The sequence below is a fragment of the Morone saxatilis genome, unplaced genomic scaffold, assembly GCF_004916995.1.
Source record: "Morone saxatilis isolate NCDOM2014 unplaced genomic scaffold, NCSU_SB_2.0 Contig5, whole genome shotgun sequence".
Classification (NCBI taxonomy): domain Eukaryota; kingdom Metazoa; phylum Chordata; class Actinopteri; family Moronidae; genus Morone; species Morone saxatilis.
The window spans coordinates 1,448,406-1,472,568 of NW_023340095.1; the positions used below are offsets into that span (position 1 = coordinate 1,448,406).

The 24,163-nt window shown below is 38.3% G+C and overlaps 2 protein-coding genes across 2 annotated transcripts in view; one reads left to right on the top strand and one right to left on the bottom strand.

The window, feature by feature from the left end:
• The first annotated feature begins 741 nt into the window (after positions 1-741).
• The window catches only part of LOC118339008 (transmembrane protein 50B), a 27,850-nt gene continuing 4,428 nt past the window's right edge, over positions 742-24,163 (top strand). Inside the window, exons 1-6 of the mRNA XM_035676513.1 lie at positions 742-986; positions 4,451-4,563; positions 5,370-5,437; positions 6,759-6,851; positions 8,057-8,114; positions 9,009-9,093. Coding sequence (XP_035532406.1) covers positions 888-986; positions 4,451-4,563; positions 5,370-5,437; positions 6,759-6,851; positions 8,057-8,114; positions 9,009-9,054 — 477 coding nt within the window. The 5' untranslated portion in view covers positions 742-887 and the 3' untranslated portion in view covers positions 9,055-9,093. The remainder of the gene's footprint in view (positions 987-4,450; positions 4,564-5,369; positions 5,438-6,758; positions 6,852-8,056; positions 8,115-9,008; positions 9,094-24,163) is intronic.
• ifngr2 (interferon gamma receptor 2) lies at positions 11,190-19,387 on the bottom strand. The gene is made up of 7 exons (XM_035676511.1): positions 19,214-19,387; positions 17,707-17,836; positions 17,439-17,608; positions 16,305-16,450; positions 14,884-15,025; positions 13,976-14,118; positions 11,190-13,498 (listed from the first exon to the last, which is right to left on the bottom strand). The coding sequence occupies exons 1-7, from the start codon at positions 19,251-19,253 to the stop codon at positions 13,403-13,405; spliced, it is 867 nt and encodes a 288-aa protein (XP_035532404.1). The 5' UTR covers positions 19,254-19,387; the 3' UTR covers positions 11,190-13,402.

Below are 24,163 nucleotides of genomic sequence, written 5' to 3' on the forward strand. Positions count from 1 at the left end.
TGTGAGGGTTGTTAAAGCTTTAATCTGTTGTTTATTGGTAAATAACCCCGAACAGACGGAGGTGAACAGTAGTGCTGCTGTTCCCGATGCGCCGAACTCCCTTCGGAAAAAGAGAAGTTTAACTATTATAACGTTTAAAATACTAAAAGGTCTTAAATGGTGAAAACTTTAATCTGATAGTAGCTGGGGAGCATTTAATCTGTAATTCGGCACACTTGTGACCCAGTATTTGTTCTTAATTTGGACCTTTTATAGCTGCTTCACTTTACAGAACCGGGTTTATTGTCTTATTGTCTAAATGATGGAAAACCACGAATACAGACAATAAAAAGGGAGATTTAAAACACAGACAGAGAGAATATGTAGAATATGACCGTTTAAGGAATGAATGAAGAGCTGTACTGTGCAGGAATGTGTAATAAAAACCATAAATTACTATAATAAACTAATAATTAAGTATGTTAGAAGTTGTATAAATATACGTTGTGATAAACAAGCCAGCAAGTCTGTGATTAATTGGCACAATAGTCTGTATAAGTAGTGTTTAATGTGACCGAGTCGGTTGCCCCTTTTTATATTTGGGGGCTTTTATTGCCTTTAATTGAATAAAAACAGGAACTTCTCAAACATCCTTTCTGTTAAATAACTTCTCCTACAGACGTTTATATTTGTGGCCACCAAACGTAGGTTACCTGTCCCTCACACCTGGCAGACGCAGAAACAGCTGTTACACATCTGTATGCAGTAGACGTTAACACGACGTGTCGTTCCACTGCAGGACACTTTGATCTCAGCCCAGAAGTCGGAGAAGAAGAGCGTACTGGGTCAGGAAGGAGGACCGGTTCGGCAGAGGAAGAGAAGGAGCTGGACTCGAAGAGGACTTTCAGATGGCGGGCTTTCTGGATAACTTCCGCTGGCCGGAGTGGGAATGCATCGACTGGGGGGAGAGGAGGAACGCGGTGGCCTCGATCGTCGCTGGAGTCCTGGTGAGTGAGGACGACTGAACGACTTCATATCAGCTGTTTGTCATTATAGTAATAATAATAATTCAATCGAACTCCACTACCGGATTTTCTGGACTATAAGTCGCACTTTTTTTCCTACAGGGTTCTTAAAAAGTCTTAAAAAGTCTTGAATTTTGTGCTGTATGTAAGTTCTCCGTATGTCAACCACTATTATTTTGATCAAATAACGTAAATAAAGAACCAATAATTGCTCAGGACACGTCACTGAAGACCTCCGCAGTATACTTGTGTAGGAGATTAAAACGACTTAAAACTCGCTCAAGTGGCGACCCGGTGGGTTTTAAGAGGTTTTATACATCGAGATCATTTCTATAAAATCCAGACCAGGCCTCTGTTGGAGACCTGCTGTTATTGGAGGTTTGACAGTACATGCATTAAAGCCTGCGTGCAAGACAAGAGTTTCTGTGAATAAAAGTGGTGAAAGAGGAGTAGAAGACATCCTGAGGCTTCAGCTGTGTAATCATGTGATCAGACACACAGACGGTAGGAAAATGTAATGTCACCATTGTTCTGGCAAAAGTTGAGCACAGCGTCTCCACCACTGATTGCTGTTTGAATATAAAACGTCTAAAATCCAATAATCTGAATTTTAGGCCTTTAAAAAAAGTTATAAATTGATTGAGTTTCTCTTTTAAATGTGTTTTCGGGGAAAGATTGTATTGATCGTAATGTAACAACTTCAAATTGAAACCAGCACTGATTTTCTTTCACATCCTTTGTATTTATTTGGCAGTGTGGACGTAAAATAGGTTTTAAATTACATTCAGAATGGTTTGAGATATTAACACCCTGACAGCAAGAAATTAGCTCGTTTCCTCCGAGGTTTATTTGAGTCGATAATGATCTGAAACTTCTTATTAGCTCACGTGCGATACACACACATTTGAATAATAACTGTAGATTAATTTCCCAAACACTGCTCAGTCATTTGGAAAGAATCTCTGTTCTGTTTGATGGATCATGAACTTAAAATCCTCTGGTTATTATTCACTGCTGTCAGGTTACACGAGGCAAAGCTTCTCCCACTCACTGCATTTACATTACAGTACAGATTTTACACTCTACAGTCTGTAAATGAGTTAGAGATTCAGACACATGATAACCAGTTGATAACCAGCCTTTCATCTGTTTTCGCTTTCTCTCTCTCTCTCAGGTTGATTTTAGTGAAGACGTTTGTCCGCAGTGAAACATAAAAACAGTTAAATGTCTTCGCCTTCGTCTTCTTTTCTGTTAGCAAACAACCAAACTGAAGCACAGCCGGCGTGTGGAGAGGACCGGGACGGTTACAGGAATCTAACTTAGCGAGATTGTGATACTCTTTTGAAACAGATTGCTTACTGTAACAAGGCACAAACACATGGCGGCAGAAGTTGAAGACTTGAGATATGAGGCCGGTTCCCGTAGCTGACAGGGTTGTATTTTCAGTTTCACTTTTACAAAGAAAAGCTGTAATGTTTTACATAGTTGATTCTCTTTTTCAGTTATAATTTGTCTTCAGTCTTTTTGTGTTACAAAAAATCCTGAGAAAATCTTGAATTCATGAGTCTAACGTTACATCCAAATAATTGTTTCATGGTTTCAACAAAATCATCATAAAACCAGATTAAAGACAGCAGCTGTGTCGTGTATTCGCCTATACTGACCTTTAAAATGAACCCTTACAGAGAAGGTTTGACCTGTCTTCAGTGTGGACATGTTCTTAGGCTCTGAGGACTTTATACTCAGTAACGTGTACTATGTGCTGCATACAGCCGACTACATTAAGGATTAAGCATGCCGACTGTTCACGCGGGAGTTCATCACAACCAGCTCCGACACAGAGCTGTGGAGACTGATCACAGTTACATTACAGTGAATGAAAATAGTTTATTACTAACGTGTATTTTCAGCCAAATTAAACGAGGAGGAGAGAGGCATTAAAGGCTACTGTTAAGAGGAATAAAGAATGTATATTAATATCACAGATGCAGTATTAAGATGGTTTGTTTCACTGAGAAGCAGACGAGGAGGCTGCTGAGCTGAGGAAGGATGTTGCGGTCTATACGTTTGTCTCTGGCTGTAAGTTATCTGATAAAGTTTACCTAAAGCAGAACAGATTAATTTGCAACTATTTGCAATCTACACAGTTGATTCCTCGATTCAGATATTCTCTGAAGTGCATTTTGTGGTGAAATAACACAAAACAAAAATAGTGAAAAAAAGAAAAAACTGGCTAAAACTGTGGTCAGTTGGGGCAGTAAGCTCACACTGTATACTCTGTATTCATATTCTTGATAATCTAATATCCATCTGGGCATTGAAACGCACTACAGACTGACGTCACACTTGGTGTGAATGAAACGTGATACAGCCTCTGTCAGGAATGATGAGGGTTGAGTTCCAGTAGCTTGTCTCATCCCGGATCCAGTTCCTTCTCTAATAACCTGCTCTGATCATCAAAAGGCTCAATCAGACATTAGAAGGACTTTGTATGACGGGTAAAGTCTGTTCTTAATGTCCGGTCCTGCTGATTTGGCCATGAAAGCTACCAAAACTCACTTGGAAATTACCAGAATAAATTCGTAATAATACGAGAATAAGAGTCACAATGTTACAAGAATAAAGTCCTACTAATACAAGAAAAAAGTAGTTTTAATGAGAAAAAAGCTTATTTCTTTTATAGATATTTTAAATAATCAATCCGTAAATTCCCCAAAAAATCCCCCTAAACCCGTCGAACCATCTAGAATTTATGAAATACGACCCTCTCGCACCAACATAAAATGCATCTTAGGAACCGAGAGCCTGAAACCACCCGCCGGGGCGCGCTGTGTGGTACTGGCGTGGTGCGCGGGGGGGTGGTGTGTGTGTGTGTGGTCGCGGTGTGTGTGTGTGAGCTGCTGTGCGTGTGTGTGTGTGTGTGTGCGTGTGTGTGTGTGTGCGTGTGTGTGGGTGGGACTTCTCTGGTTAAAGTGACGTTAGCAGCGAATACAGCTGATTCACGTTAATGTCGCAGCATCTCGGCAGTAAACGGCGAGGTAAAGAGGGATATTCCAACATTTTCATTTAGAGGAAACCCGTCGGTGAATCCGTGGTCGATGATGCCGTCTCACAGTAACTGTATGCACATAAAAAAGGAAGTTCTTGATAAGTTGAGTCAGTACATTATTTCTCAGTTCAACCGGCATTGTGTCATACTCTCTGAAGGATAAGTATTCTTCTGAAGCTTGACTCATTCTTCTGTTCCAGTTTTACGAGCAGATTTAATGTTTTTCCTGACCGCCATAGAGCCAGCATTGTCTTCCCCTACGCCTCACATAATGAGCCAACTGTAACCGTCCGTCTGCCTGTACAGCTTCCACCAACACGCCATTAATCTGAGTCAGCTAACGGAGCCGCGTCACACGTCCGACATCAACCCTGAAATCTCTTTTTTTATCCCTCAGTTCTTCACAGGCTGGTGGATCATGATTGACGCAGCGGTGACGTATCCTTCCCAGGAGAAGATGAACCACGCCTTCCACACATGCGGCGTCTTCTCCACCATAGCGTTCTTCATGTAAGTGCTGGACGCCCACGTAGATCTGCAGAAATAAAACGATTCTTCCCAAAGTCCCCCAGAAAATACATAATACAGACAAAGAATTGTATGAAAAGTAAATAATCTGCTCAAAATTAACTCGTTTTTACACAAACTTCCTGCAGTTACTGAGTTCACTGTCTGGGTTCATTGATCAGTTTTCCATAAAATGAGTCACTGAGTCAGTTTAATAATGGGATCCCTCAAAGAACCAGTGCCTGATGGTCAGTTACTGGCATCCAAACCACTACTGTCCTTAATTAACTGGCTTCAGATGAGGTTTCACACAGTTTCTCTCAACAGTATTACAGCTTTAGCAGCAGCCACTTCAGCAACATGCTAAAGCAAAGTTCAGTCGGCTAAACATCAAAATGAACACTAAAACAACATTAAACACGGCAAAACTTCTAAGCTTCCAAAGTGGAAGTCGGATCCCAGACAGCCGGCTGATTTTGTGATATAATTTCTCAACAATTTTATGATTCTACACCTAAACTCAACTCAACTGCAATGCTGTAAAAAAGTAAAAGAAAGAGACCTTGGCCGTATTCACACCAAATCTGGCATTGTGGAGACAAATAAAGACTAAATACCATTGCAGTGTACGTTAAGTGTATTTTAGACATTTCCACTTTGGTCAGTGGCTTTTTAATCAACGTATGGTTCAATAAAATATCAAATCTACAAAGAAAGTATAAAATAATGTAGTAATTAGTTTTCCTGTTAGTGAATCTTCAGGATGGATTTATACTCTTTAACTTACTGTTGACTGTCTTTATTTTCAGGATCAATGCGGTTTCTAACGGCCAGGTGAGAGGAGACACATACGGCGAGGGCTGCCTTGGCAGGACAGGTGTGTGTTTTGTCTTTAAAGTCTTTAAAGTCTGTTGTTTATTTATGTGTAAGAGTTAATTGCGCTGCAGCTTTTTAATTCCTTTCTTTTAGCACAATGCTGCTTGCATGTAAATCTCTTCTCATCAAACATCTGCTGCAGCTTTTAAAAGAGCTCAAAACAGCTGCAATATAAAAAGATCCTCTGTAACTCTGCTGTTGTTGTCGCACTGCTGAAAGTCGCTTTCACTGCTTTTAAAGTTAATTAATGGAGATAAATGCTAAAACGATACATGAACAAAGCCAATATTAAGAAGTACATTAGAGCGCTGTGTAACTGTGAAAGCACCACGTGTTGTGAGCAGCTTGTTTAATGCCAATAAACCATATTCTTCCTGATACTGACGGTATTTTTAGTCCCAGTTTTCACTTTCTTTTTCACTTCTTTGTCAGAGTTTTTTCAGCTGTTTTGCTTCTTCTTCTGTGAGGTTTTTGAGGCAGTTAACGAGTGCAGTGAAAATGGAGTCCGACCAATGAGGGTTTTCCGAAAGGGCCGATACCGATACAGGTTTTTATAGGGGAAAGATTTTGAGCTGGAATGAAAAATAGCCGGATTTTGCACCGATGTGAAGCTGCTTTTCTTAAACAAATAACTTTAAAATGTTAAATAATTTAACATTTAAGCTGCATTTTCAGCCAATACTAGAAATAATTAAGAAACACTGGCTTTTTATACAATATTTTATTTTATAACTGGTTCCAAATCCACCCAAGCTACATTTTAAAGAGCACTTTTGCATGTTGACATACTTTATGCTCTCTCTGTGATCAAAAAACATTTAATTTAATTTGTAAAAATTAATTTTATCACCTTTTTCACAGCATATTAACCTAATAAAAAACCTCTTAAGATGTCGATGTCTGACTTCATCTTCAGCGCTGGCTGCAGGGCACTTAATTATTCAAACATGGCTTATATTTCTGTTTTTTTTGTGCTTGACCAGGTGTCTCTTGAGGTTAGAAGTGTTACCAGTTTCTCTCTGTGCTCTCCCAGGTACCGAAATTCAGCACGGAGTTCGGTACCCGACCCTTGTGAGAGATAAATGTGTGTTAGGATTAATCATGTCACATCCTCAGGGCAAAAACATCATTAATGGATGATTTTGAGTCAGTTTATATTGCTTTAATACCCACAAAGCACTGCAGTGGTTCTGTTTTCCGACCTACTGTTTGGACCGGGCCTCGTTGCCAGCGCTGTATGCTGTGGGCGTGTTCGGCTGTCAGACAGTGAAAGAGCAGCTGATGAGCTAATGAAAGTGATCAGCGTGTCTCTGTCCTCGCAGGAGCTCGTCTGTGGCTGTTCATCGGCTTCATGATGATGTTTGGCTCGCTCATCGCCTCCATCTGGATCCTGTTCGGTGGCTACGTGGTGCCGAGTGAGTGTCCCTCTCCGCTTGAACGCCACATTTTCCTCACCATCTCATTATCACCACTTCCTGCTGGCCCTTATTCAGTCTGATGCTAGTTGTTGGCAGAGTAACTATTACTATTATTATTATTATTATTATTATTATTATTAGACCTGTGCAGCTCACTCCGTCCTGCCTGGTGACCTTTTTATGTATTATGCTGACAGACAACTAAAGAAACAACTTAGAAATCCATTTTCATCGCTCAGACCGGAGGAGGCGAGGGGGCTTCAATCGTCAGTGTCATTATGTGGTTCTCTCACACAGCAGCGTTAACGGGTTCCTCTGAGTGTGATGGCGCTTTACAGACAGATTCTAGTTCATTTTGTCAAACCTGAGGCTCTGCAGCGCCGTCGGGTCGCTGGTTTACAGAACCATGGTTTCTATAAATCAAAATCTCCTGAATCCAGTCGATCTGAGTTTGTCTCAGCTCTTAAACATTAAACCCAATCAAAAACAAGACAAAATAGATCTTAACATGTTCAAAAAAGGAGGAAGTAGTTTATTCCTATAAATAACCCTACATATGTGCCTCTTCTTGAACTAAGTAATATTGGTGCTTTGCTTTAAAGTAGTATGAACGTAAAGGTTTCTTTAAATTCAAATGATAACATAATTATAATGATGTTTTCAGCAATAAAGATGGATTAAAGCACAAAAATGTGGCAGGTTTTAAGGAGCTACCGGCTCATTTTTTAAATGAGACGAACACAAAACGTATTAAATTATATTCTGTGACTGTAGCTGAGTCCGTAGATTGGAGAGTTAATGAGTCTAATTATCTCCAATGACCTCCATCTCATTCTCCTGCTGACAAAGGTCACGTTTGAATACTACGCTGTATGTAAATGATAATTGTTAACACTCTCACTGTCTCCTTTATTAGTATGCAAATGGAGGCAGCTAGCAGCATGATGTTCATTTAGTAACTGATGGTTCCATTTAGGGTAAAATTGCCTCACATTAGCCACCATTTCCACCATGGTTTGTACTATTCGGTAATCAAGTGACTTCCCTTCCCTTCCCTTCCCCCGAGGAGCTGAACGAAGTCACAGTCTGTTGATTGCGGCTCAGTCGAGCAAACAGAACAGTTTACAGTTTCAGAAATCCCCCTCCCTTAATTACCGTTGTTACTGACTGCGATCTCGTTTTTGGTTTCACTTTTATTTTAGAGAAAGAAGTGGCGCCCGGGCTGGCTGTGTTCTTTCAGAATGCCTTCATCTTTTTTAGGTGAGTATGACATGAATACTGTAAGCAGCAGTCAAATATTAAATCATTTACATTTTAATTAACCCCCAAAATTGATTTAAACATCCACCCTCTGTAAATTAGAGCTTAAAAACATCCCTTTATATTTTGCTATCCTGGGTTCATTTTGGTGTTTGTGTTGGTCTCATTTCTGTTCAGATTAACGGACAAATGTACAACGATGTCATGTTTTAAAGCAGTGAAACATCAGCTCCTCTGTAAAATCCATCTGTGTTTAAAAGACAAAAGAGATGTATATTAAGTTGTAAATAAATAAATGCTAGCCAACTGGCTCCATTATTTATTAGTTAAGTAACCATCTAACAAATAATGTAGATTAGCTAGATAGTTAGCTAGGGTTTTGCTAACACACCAACACTAATCATTTAACAACTCGCTAATGATTAAAATAAATTGGCCACCTAGTTGGCCAGCATTTTGCTATTAATAGCTAACTTAAGATGTGAGATGGAGTATTTATTTTTCAGACTTCAGTCTTCAACTTTTTTACTTTTACTTCCTTTTTTACAGAGATATTTGAACTTTCTACAAATTACAGCTTCAAACAGGTTTATTACTTTAGATTTAATGCATTTGATGGGAATTATTGATTATTATATATAGGTATTATTATAAATATCACACACAGCAGACGTAACGTGGTGAAAACCACATAAAATACAAAACAAACATCGACCCTGTTTGAAGCTTTTGCACAGAAACAGCAGCTTAGAAACGTCCTTTTATCCACTGAATCTGTCACTTTTTTTTTGGTATAATGACACATAATGGTGTAAAAATATCAAAGGTTTCACTTTTCAAAGGTCCACCGAAGCTCTTCTTGATGTTGTTTTCTTATTCTTCTCCTTCCTGCAGCACTCTGATCTACAAGTTCGGCCGGACTGAAGATTTATGGGGTTAAAGGGTCCGTCTTATTACTGATCAAACACACACACACACAGTCAACATGTATTATAACCCCCCCCCCCAACAAACAAACACACAGAATGTTTTATAATCTGCATTTGCTTTTTAAATTGCTATTATTGCTGCTCCCACACACACAATTTGTCTTATTTTGTTTATCTGTGCTGTTCTTGAGAAAATACTTTTAAAACTGTTTGTATTTTTAAAAAAAAAAGGGAATGTGGTATTTATTCATTCAGCGTGTGGTGGAGGGTGGGGGGGTCACAGTGTAAGTTCACTGTCAGAAAAGGGAAATGTTTTTGCATTAGGACGGGCTGATTCACTGATTATAAATACGTTTTTTAAAGTGGACGTGAGGGAACAAAGCCCTCGCCGCTCTCGTCACTGAAGCTGCTCGTTTTTGTAGGCTAGTTTATTGACACATGCACTGGATTATAATGTCTTTTTAGATGAGCATTTTCTTTTCATAGGTCTGATTCATGTTAGGATCAGTTTCCTGTTGACAGATTAGTCGCTGTCGTTCTGCCTCAGGAGGAAGTGTGGTTTTTTTTGTCCGTTTTGTCCTCTTGTACTTGCTCTTTGTTTCTACCAGAAACTGTCCTGTAAAGTGCGATGTAAGTATTCTGCATACTTTGCGTTTTAGCCATTTTAAGTATTTAAGTATCGAACAAATGTTGTGAAGCTGTCGAAGAGACCGCTGCGGTAAACAGTATAAGACTGTAAGGACTTTACACTCCTTGCTTTCACATGTAGACCCATGAAAACAGGCTGTTTTTCTGAAGATCTTGTACCCAAAAAGCTTTGACTTGCATGGAGTAAAAATAAGACGGGGGTAGTGGGAAATTCGAGGTTACTTCCCCGTCTTCCTGACACATTTTTAAATCGACTGTCTGACTTGTCAAGAGCTTCGAACATGTGAAAAATAAAGAAAAAGGTTTTATTTGGAGAAGTTCTGGACAATCTGTTAATCCTTTAAAAAAAACAAAAAAAAAACATTTGGTTCCTCCAGGAAGTTATTACAGTTAACACACAGTCAGCTGATTATTCTCACTGGAACAAGTTGCCTTCTGTTTTTATGGAAGTCCATTTCTATAAGTTATTATAAGAAACTATCAAAATAATGACTCAGTATCACTAAGTCATTATTTTGATTATTGATTATAATACCTTACAGAATCCTTTTTTTCCTGTCCTTCCCGTCGTTTTTTAATTTATTATGCAATGCAATTTTGCACTTTCTTTGCAAAATAAATGCTAAACTAAAAATATTGTTTTTTTTTTTACATGGAAAAAACTGTAAGGAAATAAAGCATTTTAGGCTGCAATAATCTCCAAAATCCAGCAGTCTTGACTAGATAGCTTTAATATTTTCCTACACACATTAAAAAAGTTGTGCTATTTTCTGTATTTATATATTTATTGTTTAACTTTTCAAGCAAAACTACAAGAAGACGTCATCATACTCTGTCGTGCTCTGTGAGTCATAAGTCTGATGTAGGCTTCATAAAAGAAACTAAATATTCAGAATAAGAGTTAAAAGTAGTAATAGTGTTACCAGTATTACTTTAAGTTTACTTAGTTATGAAACTCAATTTAATACTGAAACCTCTGTATGACCAACATAAAACCATCAGAGAGAAGATTGACAGTTTCTATAAACGAGGCGGTGGAAACACAAAAGTTCCTTGTTGTGGGTTTTTGAAGGAGCAGTGTGTAGGAATTAGTGCCATCTAACTGTGAAGTTGCAGATTGCAACCAACTGAATACAGCTCGCCCTTTCGAACATGTCGGAAAATCAAAACGGCCCCCTTCCTTTGAGCATTAGACACCACTAAATCCTCGACACTGGAACCTTTTTTAAGTTCTCATTATATGCAAAATGGCAGATTTTTGAGAATACAGTAAAGATTGAGCCTCACATTTAATTTAAATCAAAATTTTTACGTCATACACATTTGACTGTGAATATTTTCTGGTTTCTTTAGAAACTGAATATCTTTGGACCAAAAGATATTTGATGGACATTTTATGGAGCAAACAACCAATAGATTATGAAAATAATGAAAATAAGTTACAGCCCTAGATTTAGGTGAACTGATATTTAGATTAACTTTAAAAGACACAAGTGGATGACTGTTGTGAAAGTGAATTCACATTTATTGTGTGTTAGTTTCAGACCTGGAAAAACTACGTTCAAAAAACCCTGCTCCATTCAACTCACTGACACACATGATTGTAGATCCACACCACTAAATTACCAAGTTAAAGACAGAAACACTTGTTTTCATGCAGGTCAGTGGTTCCCAAACTTTTTCTGGAAGCTCCAGAAGCCAAAAACTTTCACGTCCCACCCCTTTTGCAATTTTATACCAATCACTAACAATGATAGAGGAACCAAAGCTAATTAAAAAGTTGATTTTTAGTGCTTTAAAACACACCATCATCAGCAAACTCTTGATTTTACCCACATACATTCATTAAGCGTTGTCCCACTCCTTATGTTCCTCCTGTAGTTTGAGAACCACTGAGTTAGAATCACAGCAAGGCAGACAAATGGCAAGTAGAAAGTCTCGACTGGTTGGACGTTTAGCAGAAAACCGAGCTGCTAAACGTCCGTCCAACTGGAGCCAGAAGAGGGTTCAGTGTGCTTTAAAAGCAAATATGAAGACCCATAACTAAGAGCTGCCCCCTAATAGTCGAAACAAGTCACAAAAACAACATCAAACTCCGTTAAGGTGATTGTTGCACTCATGTGCAGTGTAGCAAGTGCTAACCGTACTAGCTGCTAGCTCGTTAGCTGTCTGTACCCAGACTGGGAGCCTTCGACGGAGGCCGGCTGATGTCCAGCGGCTCCAACCAGGACTCTGGCTGGGGATGAAGACTCGTGGGTTCAGGCAGCGACAGGAGAAGAATGAAACGGAGGAAGAGGAGCCAGTTTGTATCCAGTTAATTAGTCAGTAACTGTTAACGTTATCCATCATCCATCGTATCAGTCCATCAGGATTAGTTTCAGTGGAGTTAGAAGTTATTTATTCCGTGTTTTGAACAACCAGACTGTGTGATGTTACAGTGTTGATTCCTTGCTGGTTGTTCTGACACATTCAGGATCATTACCGATGTTTCTGTTAGCGTCTAACAGGCCGCTGTTCACATATAGAGATTATAATCATTAAATTTGTATCGTAAAGATAAGATAGGACGGAAAGCGGCGGTTGAAAGACGCAGGTGAAAGATCACAGAAGGACGGCTTAAGGTCACGTGCTTATTGATTAATGATTAATAAAGAGTTCAAGATAACATTTCCTCTCAGACGAGGGCAGATCTAGAGAAATAATCACAGCTGATTTAATCAGATCTATATTTGCATTGAAAAGGCCCCAAATTACTACAACTCAAAAATACAATTATGGCACATTAGTAAACACTGGATAGAAACATGTAAAAACGAAGTATAATTTTCTTTTAATTAACCTAAGCCCATCACTCAGTCTAAAATGTGACTTAATCAGGTCATTACATTCATTTTTTAACACGTTATTTTAAAAATTAATATAATGTAATAAATCTGACACCAAACTAGCCCTCGAGATCCGGCTCCGGCTCCGGCTCCCGGATTACAACAATCTCGAGAATTTGGAGGTTATCAAACCTCCTTCGGTCTTGTACTGGATCGTGGTTGCGTCTTTGTGGGTTGTTTTTTATGATCTAATTAATGCTGCAGGTGTTCATTAATGCCTATAAGAGCACAATGGGGAACGTTATTAGAAAGTGCATAGAAATTGGAAGTGGCACGCTCTATAAAAAGCTATAAAAAGGACAACATAGTGTAATTTGTTTTATTAAGAGTCAGCAGTAAGCCTTGGCTCAAATGGAAGAAGCTTCCTTCCATAAAACTAGTGTCAAGTATGAGTTCCTGATTCTCCGTAGGGCGACAAGTGCACTTATTACAAATTCTCTCTTACAGCAAGCTCAATTTGGCAAACACATCTCTGTGAAAACCTTTCAGGACCTCAGTGGATAGATTATACATTTGCTGTGACTGTGGGGGGGTTAAGAACGCAGAGTGGAGCTTATTAACTCGAGTGGTCTGCCAAACGCTTCGGCCTTTTGATTATTCCCTTTCGATTTTTTTCCCCCCTCCTGGAGTTAAAGATAAATGTAGATCCGATTAGACTTTCTCCTCCCAGCAGTTGCACTTTAAAAATCACTTCTCCTTTAAGTCCATGGCAGCGGCAGAGAGTCTGGGCTCGGGGGAGAAGCAGAGCGTGCAGGTTGCAGTCGATCCTCAAGGGGTCCGATCCCCACACAGAGGAGGCGTAGTGCAGGAGGAAGAGGAGGAAGAACTACTCCGTGGTAATGCGGGAAATGACGTCCCAGTTCTCCTCGATGGGGCTGCTGATGGGGAGGGGGTAATGCACATAAAACGAGTCCACAAGGAACTAGAGGAGAAAAGAAAAACTTTATTAAAATAAAACCTGAAGAACTTCCTGTCCCCAGCAGGAACATCGTGTCGGCTGTTTGGAATCAGTTTGATAATCCAGGACGGTGACACTAAAACTGTATGAATGCTTTCACTAGCTGTGTTTATATGGAGCCTAATATTCTGATTTATAATGAGTTTAAAAAGACTAAATAGAATAAAAACGCCTCAATCACAACAGACCCTTTCTGGTTCCGTTGTTTGGGATGTAAGTTTCTCTACTTCCAGAATATGGTTTGGATACAAACTCTCAAAGAGCTGAGCCTTAGTGGTAGGAAAGTCCACGAAAACAATGCCGGGATGAACCGACGCATTGGAAAACAACAAAAGTGTCTCCACCGACTTCCCGTTTTAGAAAGCGTGGACAGATTCATCACTTTTTGTGCAGGATACTGTTGGATAATACAGTGTGGATGGAGAGTGTGTCGGTGCTCACAATGGGTAGGTTCTCATACGGCCGCAGCAGCTGTTTGATTTTCTCACAGTGGAAGATGAGGACGTACGCTACCATCGGCGTCAGAATGACCAGGACGAGGACAATCACCGCCGGTACGATGATCTGTGCTTGGTTTGACTTTTCTGTAAAAACACAAATAGTCATGTTGTGGATTTATGAGTTTCAAAACTACAAAAGTTTGCAACCGATTCATTAAAACACATCAGATTACACACTTCCAGAAGCATTTGTACTGCTGGTATTTAGGCTGAAGCACATTAAAGGAATACTGCACTAAAAATACCCCGAACGAATCTCGCCTCACCAATAAACTGTAGAAGGAGAGCATGTGGTCCAGAAAACGTTAGTATAAAAACTTATGAAGATCTGAAATTAATAACATGTTGTTCTAGAGGTGTTTTAAAATCTTGAGTTTGTCTTAAGAGTGTAATGCGGTAGAAAGAGTACATTAACTTTAATTAACTCAACAGAATAAAAGAGGAAATCTAATGTGATTTTTATTATTTTTTACCACACCTAATATCTCACTCTTTAGTCTCCTCTATAATGAAAGCTTCCCATGTTCAACTATAAATAATTAAAGCTACTGTTGTATAAGACTAAACTGGCTTTGTGTACTGATGAGAATATGAGAAACTTAATATCTCAAAATAATGAGAAACTTTCTCAATGTTTTCTGACTTATTATCTGACTTGGGCTTCCATACATACCCAAGAACGTCTGCAGGAATTATTTTAAACTATTGCTCTCTGGTGCGTTCAAGGAAGCTCAGATATTCAATAATTAATAGATCATTGAATGGATGCAGATGCAGTACCATACAAATATCGACTCTGTTTACCATTAAACTGATTTGTGGCAAAAACGACTATAAAAATGCTCTCACTTGACTCTGGGATGAGCTCACACTTGGGACAGCTGGGCAGTCCAACGAGGCTGTCCATGACCATGTACTGCACCTTCACACAGTAACGCTGTCCCTCCTGCAGCCCGTAGATGGACACCGAAGAGACGTCGTCTGTATAGGCCTGCAAGAGTGAGTGGTGTTTGGGTTAAAACCATAGACATAGTCACGAGTCAACACACCAACAAAACAACAGTGTGGTCTCGGGACTGGCCCAGTGGCTTTGTTCTGCTTTATGTTGCTCTAAACATTCAGTTTTAACACAGCAAACATCATTTATAACAAAAATGTGAATAATTTCACTTGTTTTTCTAACTTTTATCTCATTTGAGTTGTATTTTTACCTCAACACTGGCTGATATTTCCTGTTTCCAAGCCTGGAATATTAGCCAGTTAAAACAAAGTACTGGAAGCATTTAGTGATATTTTCTGATCTGAAGTTAATGGTTAATGATATTGGGCTTCCACATTTCATACATCAATAGTATTTAAGTTTACACATAATCCATCATGATGAAGACGCAAAAAACAATACAAACGCAGGCTAAAAAACAGCACACTGCAGTTCCTCCAGGAAGCTGCGAGTGCAACAATTAACACAATGTTGTCCAATCATCGCAACGCTCCCGCAGATTGCACCAATCGCGGTTTCCTGCGCTGAAAGTCATACATCACCAAACTCACTTCCTCCTTTCTAGAAGGTGCAGACGTGAGCGTCAACAACGTCTCACACTGACCCTTTCATTTTCTGCTGCATGCATCGCAATTTCCTACAAAAGCTGCCGTGAAATCATTTTAGGCCGGGAGTCAATATTTTAGAGATCATATTTACAGGAGAGCCCATGTTTCAGACTGTATTTCGGCGCTCTGCCACCACGTAAAGTTTCCTTTAACATCAGCTTTAACATCCGTGAGAGCCATCAGTATAAAGTGGTTAAAACCAGAAGCTGACTGTTGTATTTACACTATGTATGATACATTTATAATGGAAAGAATCACTAATTCTATTAGATTACAGAAAGGTTTGGAAAAGAGCAATTGAATTTGAGTTTCATGAAGGCAACACGGTTCTCGTTACTCAGTTTGGTTTTCTGTTTCGTATTTTATCTTCTATTTTGACACCAGTACGTGTGTTTATTCTTATTTTGCTTCTGTGTTAGCTTTTAAACAGCAGCTCTGCTACTTTACATGTGACACAGCTCACAACACAACTTGGTACAACTCAATAAAAACACAAGACAGAAATAAACTCAATATTTAAACAGTTAAAAATACATTTTTCATTTCACCGGGGCTTTAAGTTTCATTATGTTGAGTCACGTGCAACAGGAAATCATGTATCACTGGTCCAGTCCGGGCTGAATATCAAACCGGTTTGAAACACTTTAACATCGGTTTCTCACCATCAGCGGCTCCCCTTCCTTGCCCAAGAAAATCCTGTGTTTGGCGTGGTCCGCGTGTTCGTTAGCCAGCTCGTGTTTCCTGCTCAGGTGCACGGTCAGGGAGCCGGGCTGCGCCGTCATTCTCACTGCAGGACTGCAGGAGTCCACTGGAAGAGCACAACAAACACAGAATCAGGACAGCGAGGCCCTCCGTCACCTCTCAGGCTGCAGCGGCGCTCGCCAACCCTCGCTGTGGGTTTCTCTTTAACACGTCGCACCACGTGGTTCACATGTGGTTAGGCTGGTTAACACCTAGAATCACACTTGAGGAGAGAAAGTCACAGCGTGCATACACACTGTACATACATCGACTCTCAGCCATAGGCAGAGAGCAAATGCGAGTCTGAAATCAGTCACTTCCTGACCGCTCAGACGCCTCTGGGTTTCACCACTTTAGCAACGTATGTGTTTCTGCTTGGTGCTAAATTTAGTGTATAAATAGTGTCCAATCAGGGTTCCCATGCTTTTTAAGAAATCATTTTCAAGGAGTTTTTCCTGACAATTGAGGACAGCTCAGTCTTATAATGTACCGGTAGGCCTAGCACTGACTTTAACTCCAGTTTTATGCCTCCTCCTTTAATGATGGAGGGTCTCAGGTTCATTACAAGATCGCCGCAAGTCCGTTTCACCTCACGTGTGGTGTGAACAAACACCGGACCTGGAATGATAAAAGGAGCCCTTTTCCACTCCACGTCTGTTAAACCAGCTTTGTACGCACTCAGGTTTACGTAGGCGAGGAGCCAAAAATGCTATTAACATTTTCCTGGTCACATAAATTATTGTAAAGCTAATATCCAGGAAAACTAGTCTTTAAATTCACCGGTTTTCCATGTTTTCCAGGATGCGTAGGAACCGGCGCAGCTACCAACTAGTTTAAACTAAATATGCACCCAGGTTTACAAAGGCGAGCTAAATTACAACAAACAGCGATTATTTCCAGAATTTTTGGTAATTTCAAGCAAATTTCCAGGCGTTTTTTTTTATGACTGGAAAACTCGTCTTTAAATGTCAAGGTTTTCCAGGATGTGTGGGAACCCTGCCAGTGTAAACGCAACGTTATCACACTTCCCCGTTCACATGGGCTCGGTTTCTTACCGTGTTGGCTGCAGGCTTCCTCCAGGCTGGATTCCAGGCCTCGACTCTCGGCTCGCACGCCCAGCCGGACGCAGCCGTGCTCGCCCTTAGCTTTGGTGAACCTGACATTGCAGGTGGTGGAAGGTATCTGGACGCAGGCTGGTACATTCGACCACGAGTTCTCTCTGGAGCTGAGGACGACGAACGGGAACAAGAAGAGATTTAACAAACTAAAAGCACAAATAAAGGGGGAAAGCTACAGAGGAGATGGATGCAATAAGCGCCTCACCTATCAAAGCCGCTGTACTGAACGGTGTAGGTGACGTTCCTCTCCTCGCCAGCAGGAGTCCATGTCAGTTTCCACTCTCCACTCAGTTTCGTGATGTTCTGCGGCGGTGGCGGTGGCGCCTCAGACAGCACTGGGACAGATCAGCGGATGAGAAAATGCGACACTTTGTGCAAATTTCCTGCAACTGTGCTGATTAAATCTGACCTTTTTCTTTTTAACCATCACCATTGTTGTTTGGATGCATACGTTTACGGGTTTAACCATAATTTCCAGCCCACTTTATCATCTTCCTACACTAAAGATGTAATCCAGGTTTGATTTAAGCTCCTCAGTGAACCTTTACAGTGACATTAATGTGCGAGAGGGAACTTTTTGGCACTGATTAGACACAACTACACAACTCTTATCTGTTTTATGCAAAAGATTGAAACTAGAACATCAATCATCTCTGTTTCCTGTAAGCTGCCAGTCAGAAGTGATGTTTCTGATGATAAAACTTAATGGAAAGAAAGAAACTGTGCAAAACTTCTCAGATAAAACTAGAATATTTTGCAGTAGAAGAAAATGTAGTGTTGCTTTTCTTGATTTATACACATGATACAGTTAACTTCCACCACCAAGGGCTACAATTGTGGGGGGGAAATGTAGTGACCAGCCAAAAAGACTTTGTGTTTGTTTGACGTATTTCCTTTGTGCCGATTTTACCACAGTGCCTGACATGAATCAAATATCGCATTAGATCATAAACTATGTGATATTCAGCTCAACTGTGCAAGAAGGAAACTTTAAAGTGTGAGTTTTTAAATAGAGTTTCAGTGTGGGAACTGCTCTCTACGCAGTGTGTCCTGAGATAACGTCTGTTATGATTTGGCACAATACAAATTAAACTGAATTAAATTAAAGTGTTGTTTGATGGAGTAACTTGTGCCGATTTTTCCACAATGCCTTTTATTGATTAATTATAGCATTATATCAGGTTCTATGTGATATTCAACTCAACCATGCATGAAAGAAACTTAAAAGTGTGAGTTTTTGAATGGAGTCTGGCTTGTTAGGTTAAACGCCATCCATTAACGTTAACTGAGAACGTTTCGTTTATAACTAATGGTAGAGCCCAGTGTGTGTGTGTGTGTTTAAATTGTGAGGTTTTAAAATGGAGTAACTTATGCCGATTTAACTACAATACCTTAAATGAGTTAGTTCTAACATTAGATCCGTTTCTATGTAACATTTAACTCAACCCTCCATGAAAGAAACTTTAAATTGTGAATTTTTAAATGCGGTCTGGTTTGATGGAATCACTCGCGCCGATATTACACCTTATATAAATCAATAACAGCATTAGATAATATAATACGTGGCATTAGACTCAACTCTGCGTGATAGAAACTTTAAATAGTGATTTTTTTAAATGGAGTCTGGCTTCCCTTTCCCTAACAGCAGACTCATGTTAGAGGCCTGTGTGTTGCTCAATAGCACCGACGGCTACAGACTGACATTAAAGTACCTGCAGCGATGAGATGGACGCAGAAGACGATCAGAAGCATCCTGAAGGCTTCATTTCACTCCCCGAGTCCCCGAACATCATCGATTACCCATTATCGATCTGTCTGTCTGTCTGTCTGTCTGTCTGTAACGTTGCGACTCAACCAGACACTTCCTCAAAGTGGGAATAAAGATCTGGGAAATTACGTTGGTTCCTTGTTTGGCTGCATCACCGCCCCTTAAAGGAAACATTACCTCTATTATATTACTATTACTATTACTACTACTACTAATACTATTCACAGTAATAATAATACTATTATAAATAATAATAATAATACTTCTCCTTGTTTGTTTGGCAGCATCACCTGCATGATTACTATTATATATTACTAGATTACTACTAATAATAATATTAATATAATCAAATAAATAAGAAAATAACTGCTACTACTATATATGTATAAATAACAACAACAACAATAATAATAATAATAATAATAAATCTATCTAATGGTATTTTGTTGCTTCAAATGAAACTATATATTTATAAGTTGTTTTTATATCTTCAGTAGAAGCCAGTTGGGACGCAGACAACAGAAACCGTCACAGCTCCTTTAATTAACTTTACAGTAAAAGCTCATTTAAAGCTTCATTAACTGAATTTTTTTTTAGCAACTTGTGAGCTGGACAAACTGAAAACATCTCACATAAATACACTCACATCATAAAGTTAGTGTCAACCGACCTCAACTGGAAACGAGCTCAATGTGAGCAGAGTTCACGAGCCAGAAAACCAAAACAATGAGCTAAAAGACACTAAAATGCTCCATAGAGCTAAAATAAACTGCAGAATTAGTGTTAATTATCTGTGGGTTTGTCATTATATATTATATAAATATATATATATATAATATATATACAGTCATCAGGTAGATTCTTCACCTGCAGTCTGGATCTTTTGTGTCCACATTCAAAGATTGCAGATCTAAGGCATCCAGAGAGCAGGAGGAGAGAGAAAGTGTATTTTCTTTTATGTTGTAGATAAAGTACAGACATTAGTTCTGAGAGCTGCCGACTGAAAGCAGGAAGATGAAAGAAAAAGGGCTTCATGAGAGCGTTTTAATGTGACCAGTTCATGTTTTTACTGGGAGAAACAGAAAGATGGAAGTTGTTCTGTTTGCAGTTTGGATATTAAACCAAACAGCACAGTTAGCGAGCACGAGCAGCTAAAATCTAAAGTTATTATATTAATTAGAGCCTTAAAGGACCAGTGTGAAGGATTTAGTGGCACCTGGTTGCAGAATAAAACGCAGTAGATGTGAAATGCGCAAAAAAAACTAGAAAGGCCCTATGTAGATCCAGTGTTTGTCCACTCTGAGCCACCATATAAAGATGGTGGTTCAACAAGGTGGCCTCTATGGAAGCCGACCTTATGCGTCTGTAGATAAAACGGCTCATTTGTTTGTTTTCCGCATCATATTCCTGCAAAATTTTCACAATAAAAGCCTTTTTTAAACAAGGATTTATTGGATTTTCCACAATAATAACATATATATAACAATTACATATTTATTGTTTATTTCATAGATTTTAATATTAAATTCAAGTTTAATACTGTAAAAAACATTTCTACAATGATGTTAAATTCGTGACAATTAAGTCTTTTTGGTTTTGTTTTGTAATTTTTCATGGATTTGTTTGTTGTCTAAAGCAGCTATTCAGCTCAGCTTCACACTAAATGAGCAAATAATAGTTCTTAGCAGATCTCATTATGGAGGAAAAATTACCAAACCATCATCCTCATTCAGATATCTCCCCCAGGAGGACTACAACAAGTCTTCATTATGATGTGGAAGACTACAGGGACGGCATTTTAATCAGCCTTGAAGACAGTTACAGTCTGTAACAGTCATTATTTTGAGATATTATGTCATTATTTGAACAATTAAGTCAATACTTTGAGATATTAAGTCATTACTTTGAGATATTAACTCATTATTTTGAGATAATAGGTCAAAATTTTGAGAAAGTTTCTCATTAAAATCTCAAAATAATGAAACATTTTACTCAAGCATCTTTTAAGTCCAATCAAAACCGGATCCACTCTTGGTTAAAGGTGCAACAGAAGTCTGTATTACTGATGTGTTTCATCACAGTACCGTCATATAATTCAGTTCACAGCTCAACAGACACGTTTTAAGGTGGAGTACCTCTTTAAGTAACGTATAAAAACTCCCAGAGTCTTGTTACCCGGCTCCTCCTGCTCCTCCTGCTCCTCCTGCTCCTCCTGTCTTTTGCTTTGTGACTCACTGGACCTGCCTCTACGTAGAGGCAGGTCCAGTGAGTCACCTGCTTCCTGCTGTCCGGTGTTTCCTCATCAATAAAACGCTCCTAACGCACGAGAAACCTTCCTTACGCAATTTCTACAAAGCTCATTTGTAACTTCTGCTGCCGCTCTCTCTTTTTCTGACTTTAGCTGTGTCAATTTAAGGAGTTTTTTAGGAGTTAGTTGCAGTTTGAAACTTCATCACTAGATGCCACTAAATGCTGCACACTGGACCTTAAAGAGGCTCATAAAACTGCACAAAGGATCTTCATTGATCGTGTTCTATGTAACATTTCCAAAGGGTTTGTGGTTATTAAAGGGATTTTCAGAGGAGAAGATATAATACATTGCATTGTACAAAGAGGACACCAGTTCCTTTAAACAGTATAGTCCCCAGATCGACTTTTATCCAGAAATTGGGGTCCCAGGATTAAAAAGGTCCTGCTGGTTGACATCAGTAAATACATTTTGTACGTCCATTATGAGTCATCTTCAGCGTCTTTATGTCCACTGAGTCACACACACACAGGATGGAAGTATAACAACAAAGTGCTTTATAATGGAATAATGGGAAGCGAGTGAGTCAACAGCAGAAACATTTCCTCTACCAGGTGGATTTTAAAGACTTTATGACGTTACGATGGGGTATAGATAATCTCTTCTTGTTGTAATTTCTCCTGTGAAGATGTTAGAGACTCATTAAATGTGTCCTTCATTTCCCAGAAGATGGAGATTCATGTAAAGAGAAAAAGTATCTGTTGATGTGTGTTATAAACCAAAAATTACAAACGTATTGTCTCATAAATAGTAACTACAGTGTAGAAATATCCCGATGTGCGGTGGTGCGTTCAGGAACCACCGGTAGGTTTAATGCTTGTTGTGATTTTGGTGAAACTGACAATGAAATTTTTGTTTTGCTGTCCTCCATTTAAACTCCTGTCAAGCTTCATCATACTTAATAATAGATTCAAAAAATAATAAATTAATCCTTCACAACAGTTGTTCAGAGTATTTTAAGTTTTGTTGTGTTCCACTGTATTATTTTCTTGAATTAGACTTTATATTATTATAAAAATATAAGTATTATAATGCTGTATAGTTCAGGATTAGGATTAAGATCAGTATTAATCACCAAATGAACTAGAATGTATTCAATTCATTCTTAATAATCCACCAAAGTGTAAAGATTTGATGTTAATCACATAAAAAAAAACCACAGAAAATTAATTGGCTACCATTTTGATCAATTAATTATAAATAGTTGGACAGGTAATGTAATAATTTGCTTCAGTGGAAGAGTAAATTCAACGTGAGTGGTAACATTTGTATAAAGATGCATTTAAGTGACTTTATTCAGATAAATGTTGAATATTAACTAAATTAAATTGGTCCAATTAACTTAATTCACCCAAGTTACCTCAACAATAAATAATTGAGTCACTTCGACTCAAATGAAATATCTTTACACACTTAAATCAAGTGTATGATCGAGTTCACACTAAAGAGGAACGAGCTGAACCCTCCTGGTGATAAATGTCGCCCTCTGCTGTCAAACTCTTAATTAAACTTAAAGTACATTTCTCTGATTGTACTTACATGAATTACAACCAACCCCAGTTTCATAATACACAGTTTATTTCTTCCAAAACAAACAAACACTGGACATAAGAAACATCATTTTGTCTGCACCACCTCAGAAACACATAATGCGTACTGCATTTGGATGTGCTAAAAAGTACAAGTATATATATTATTATTCATGAATCCTTTCTTCTGTTATATAAAAAGATTGTTTCTGTCACAAAATATAATTCAGGCATCTAATTTGTTCTGAAATATTTTTAAAAAATATATTCAAGTCGAGAATTTGTATTAAACTCTCCACTAAAATCATCTTATCTCATTATATTTAATACTGAATTTACCAAAAACTATAACTGAAGCTGCTTTGAACAGCATACAGTACTTGTGCTCATAGTGCCCGCTGAATAAATCACATTTAGATTAATTAAATACATTAAAATCAACATAAAGTTACAATAAAACTTCAATTAAAAGTCCCAATTAGAGGCAGATGGATTTATTATTTATTAATATATTGTTATTTTTTATTATTAATATATATAGAAGTCTATACTGTAATAAAAACCTGTAATTTTATGGGTTTTTTCTTGTTTATTTTACAGATTACAGTATTTTTTTTTAAATATATGAAGATATTAATAAAATTACAAAAATAGACTGAATTTACATGTCAAATGTAAAATAACGTTAAAAATCTGTAAATCATTTTGCAGATATTTACTGTTTAATTAATAGATTAAACTGTTAAATTCAAGTTTAATACTGTTAAAACATTTCCAAAATTATGAAAAAATTGTGTATTTGTTGTGTAATTTTACATGGATTTGTTTGTTAATTGAAAGATATCTTGTATAATTATGGAAGTTTTCACAACAGAAACGTTGAATAAATGTTGTTTATCAGTGTATAAGCATTGGTAAACTGTTCAAATACAGTTTTTATCAGTGTAAACAGCAATAATTACTGTAATTTCACAGACTTATTACAGTTCTATAACTTTAAAAATTCTGATTATAATAAGAAAAATCAAGTAACAACTACAACTATAACAACAACTCT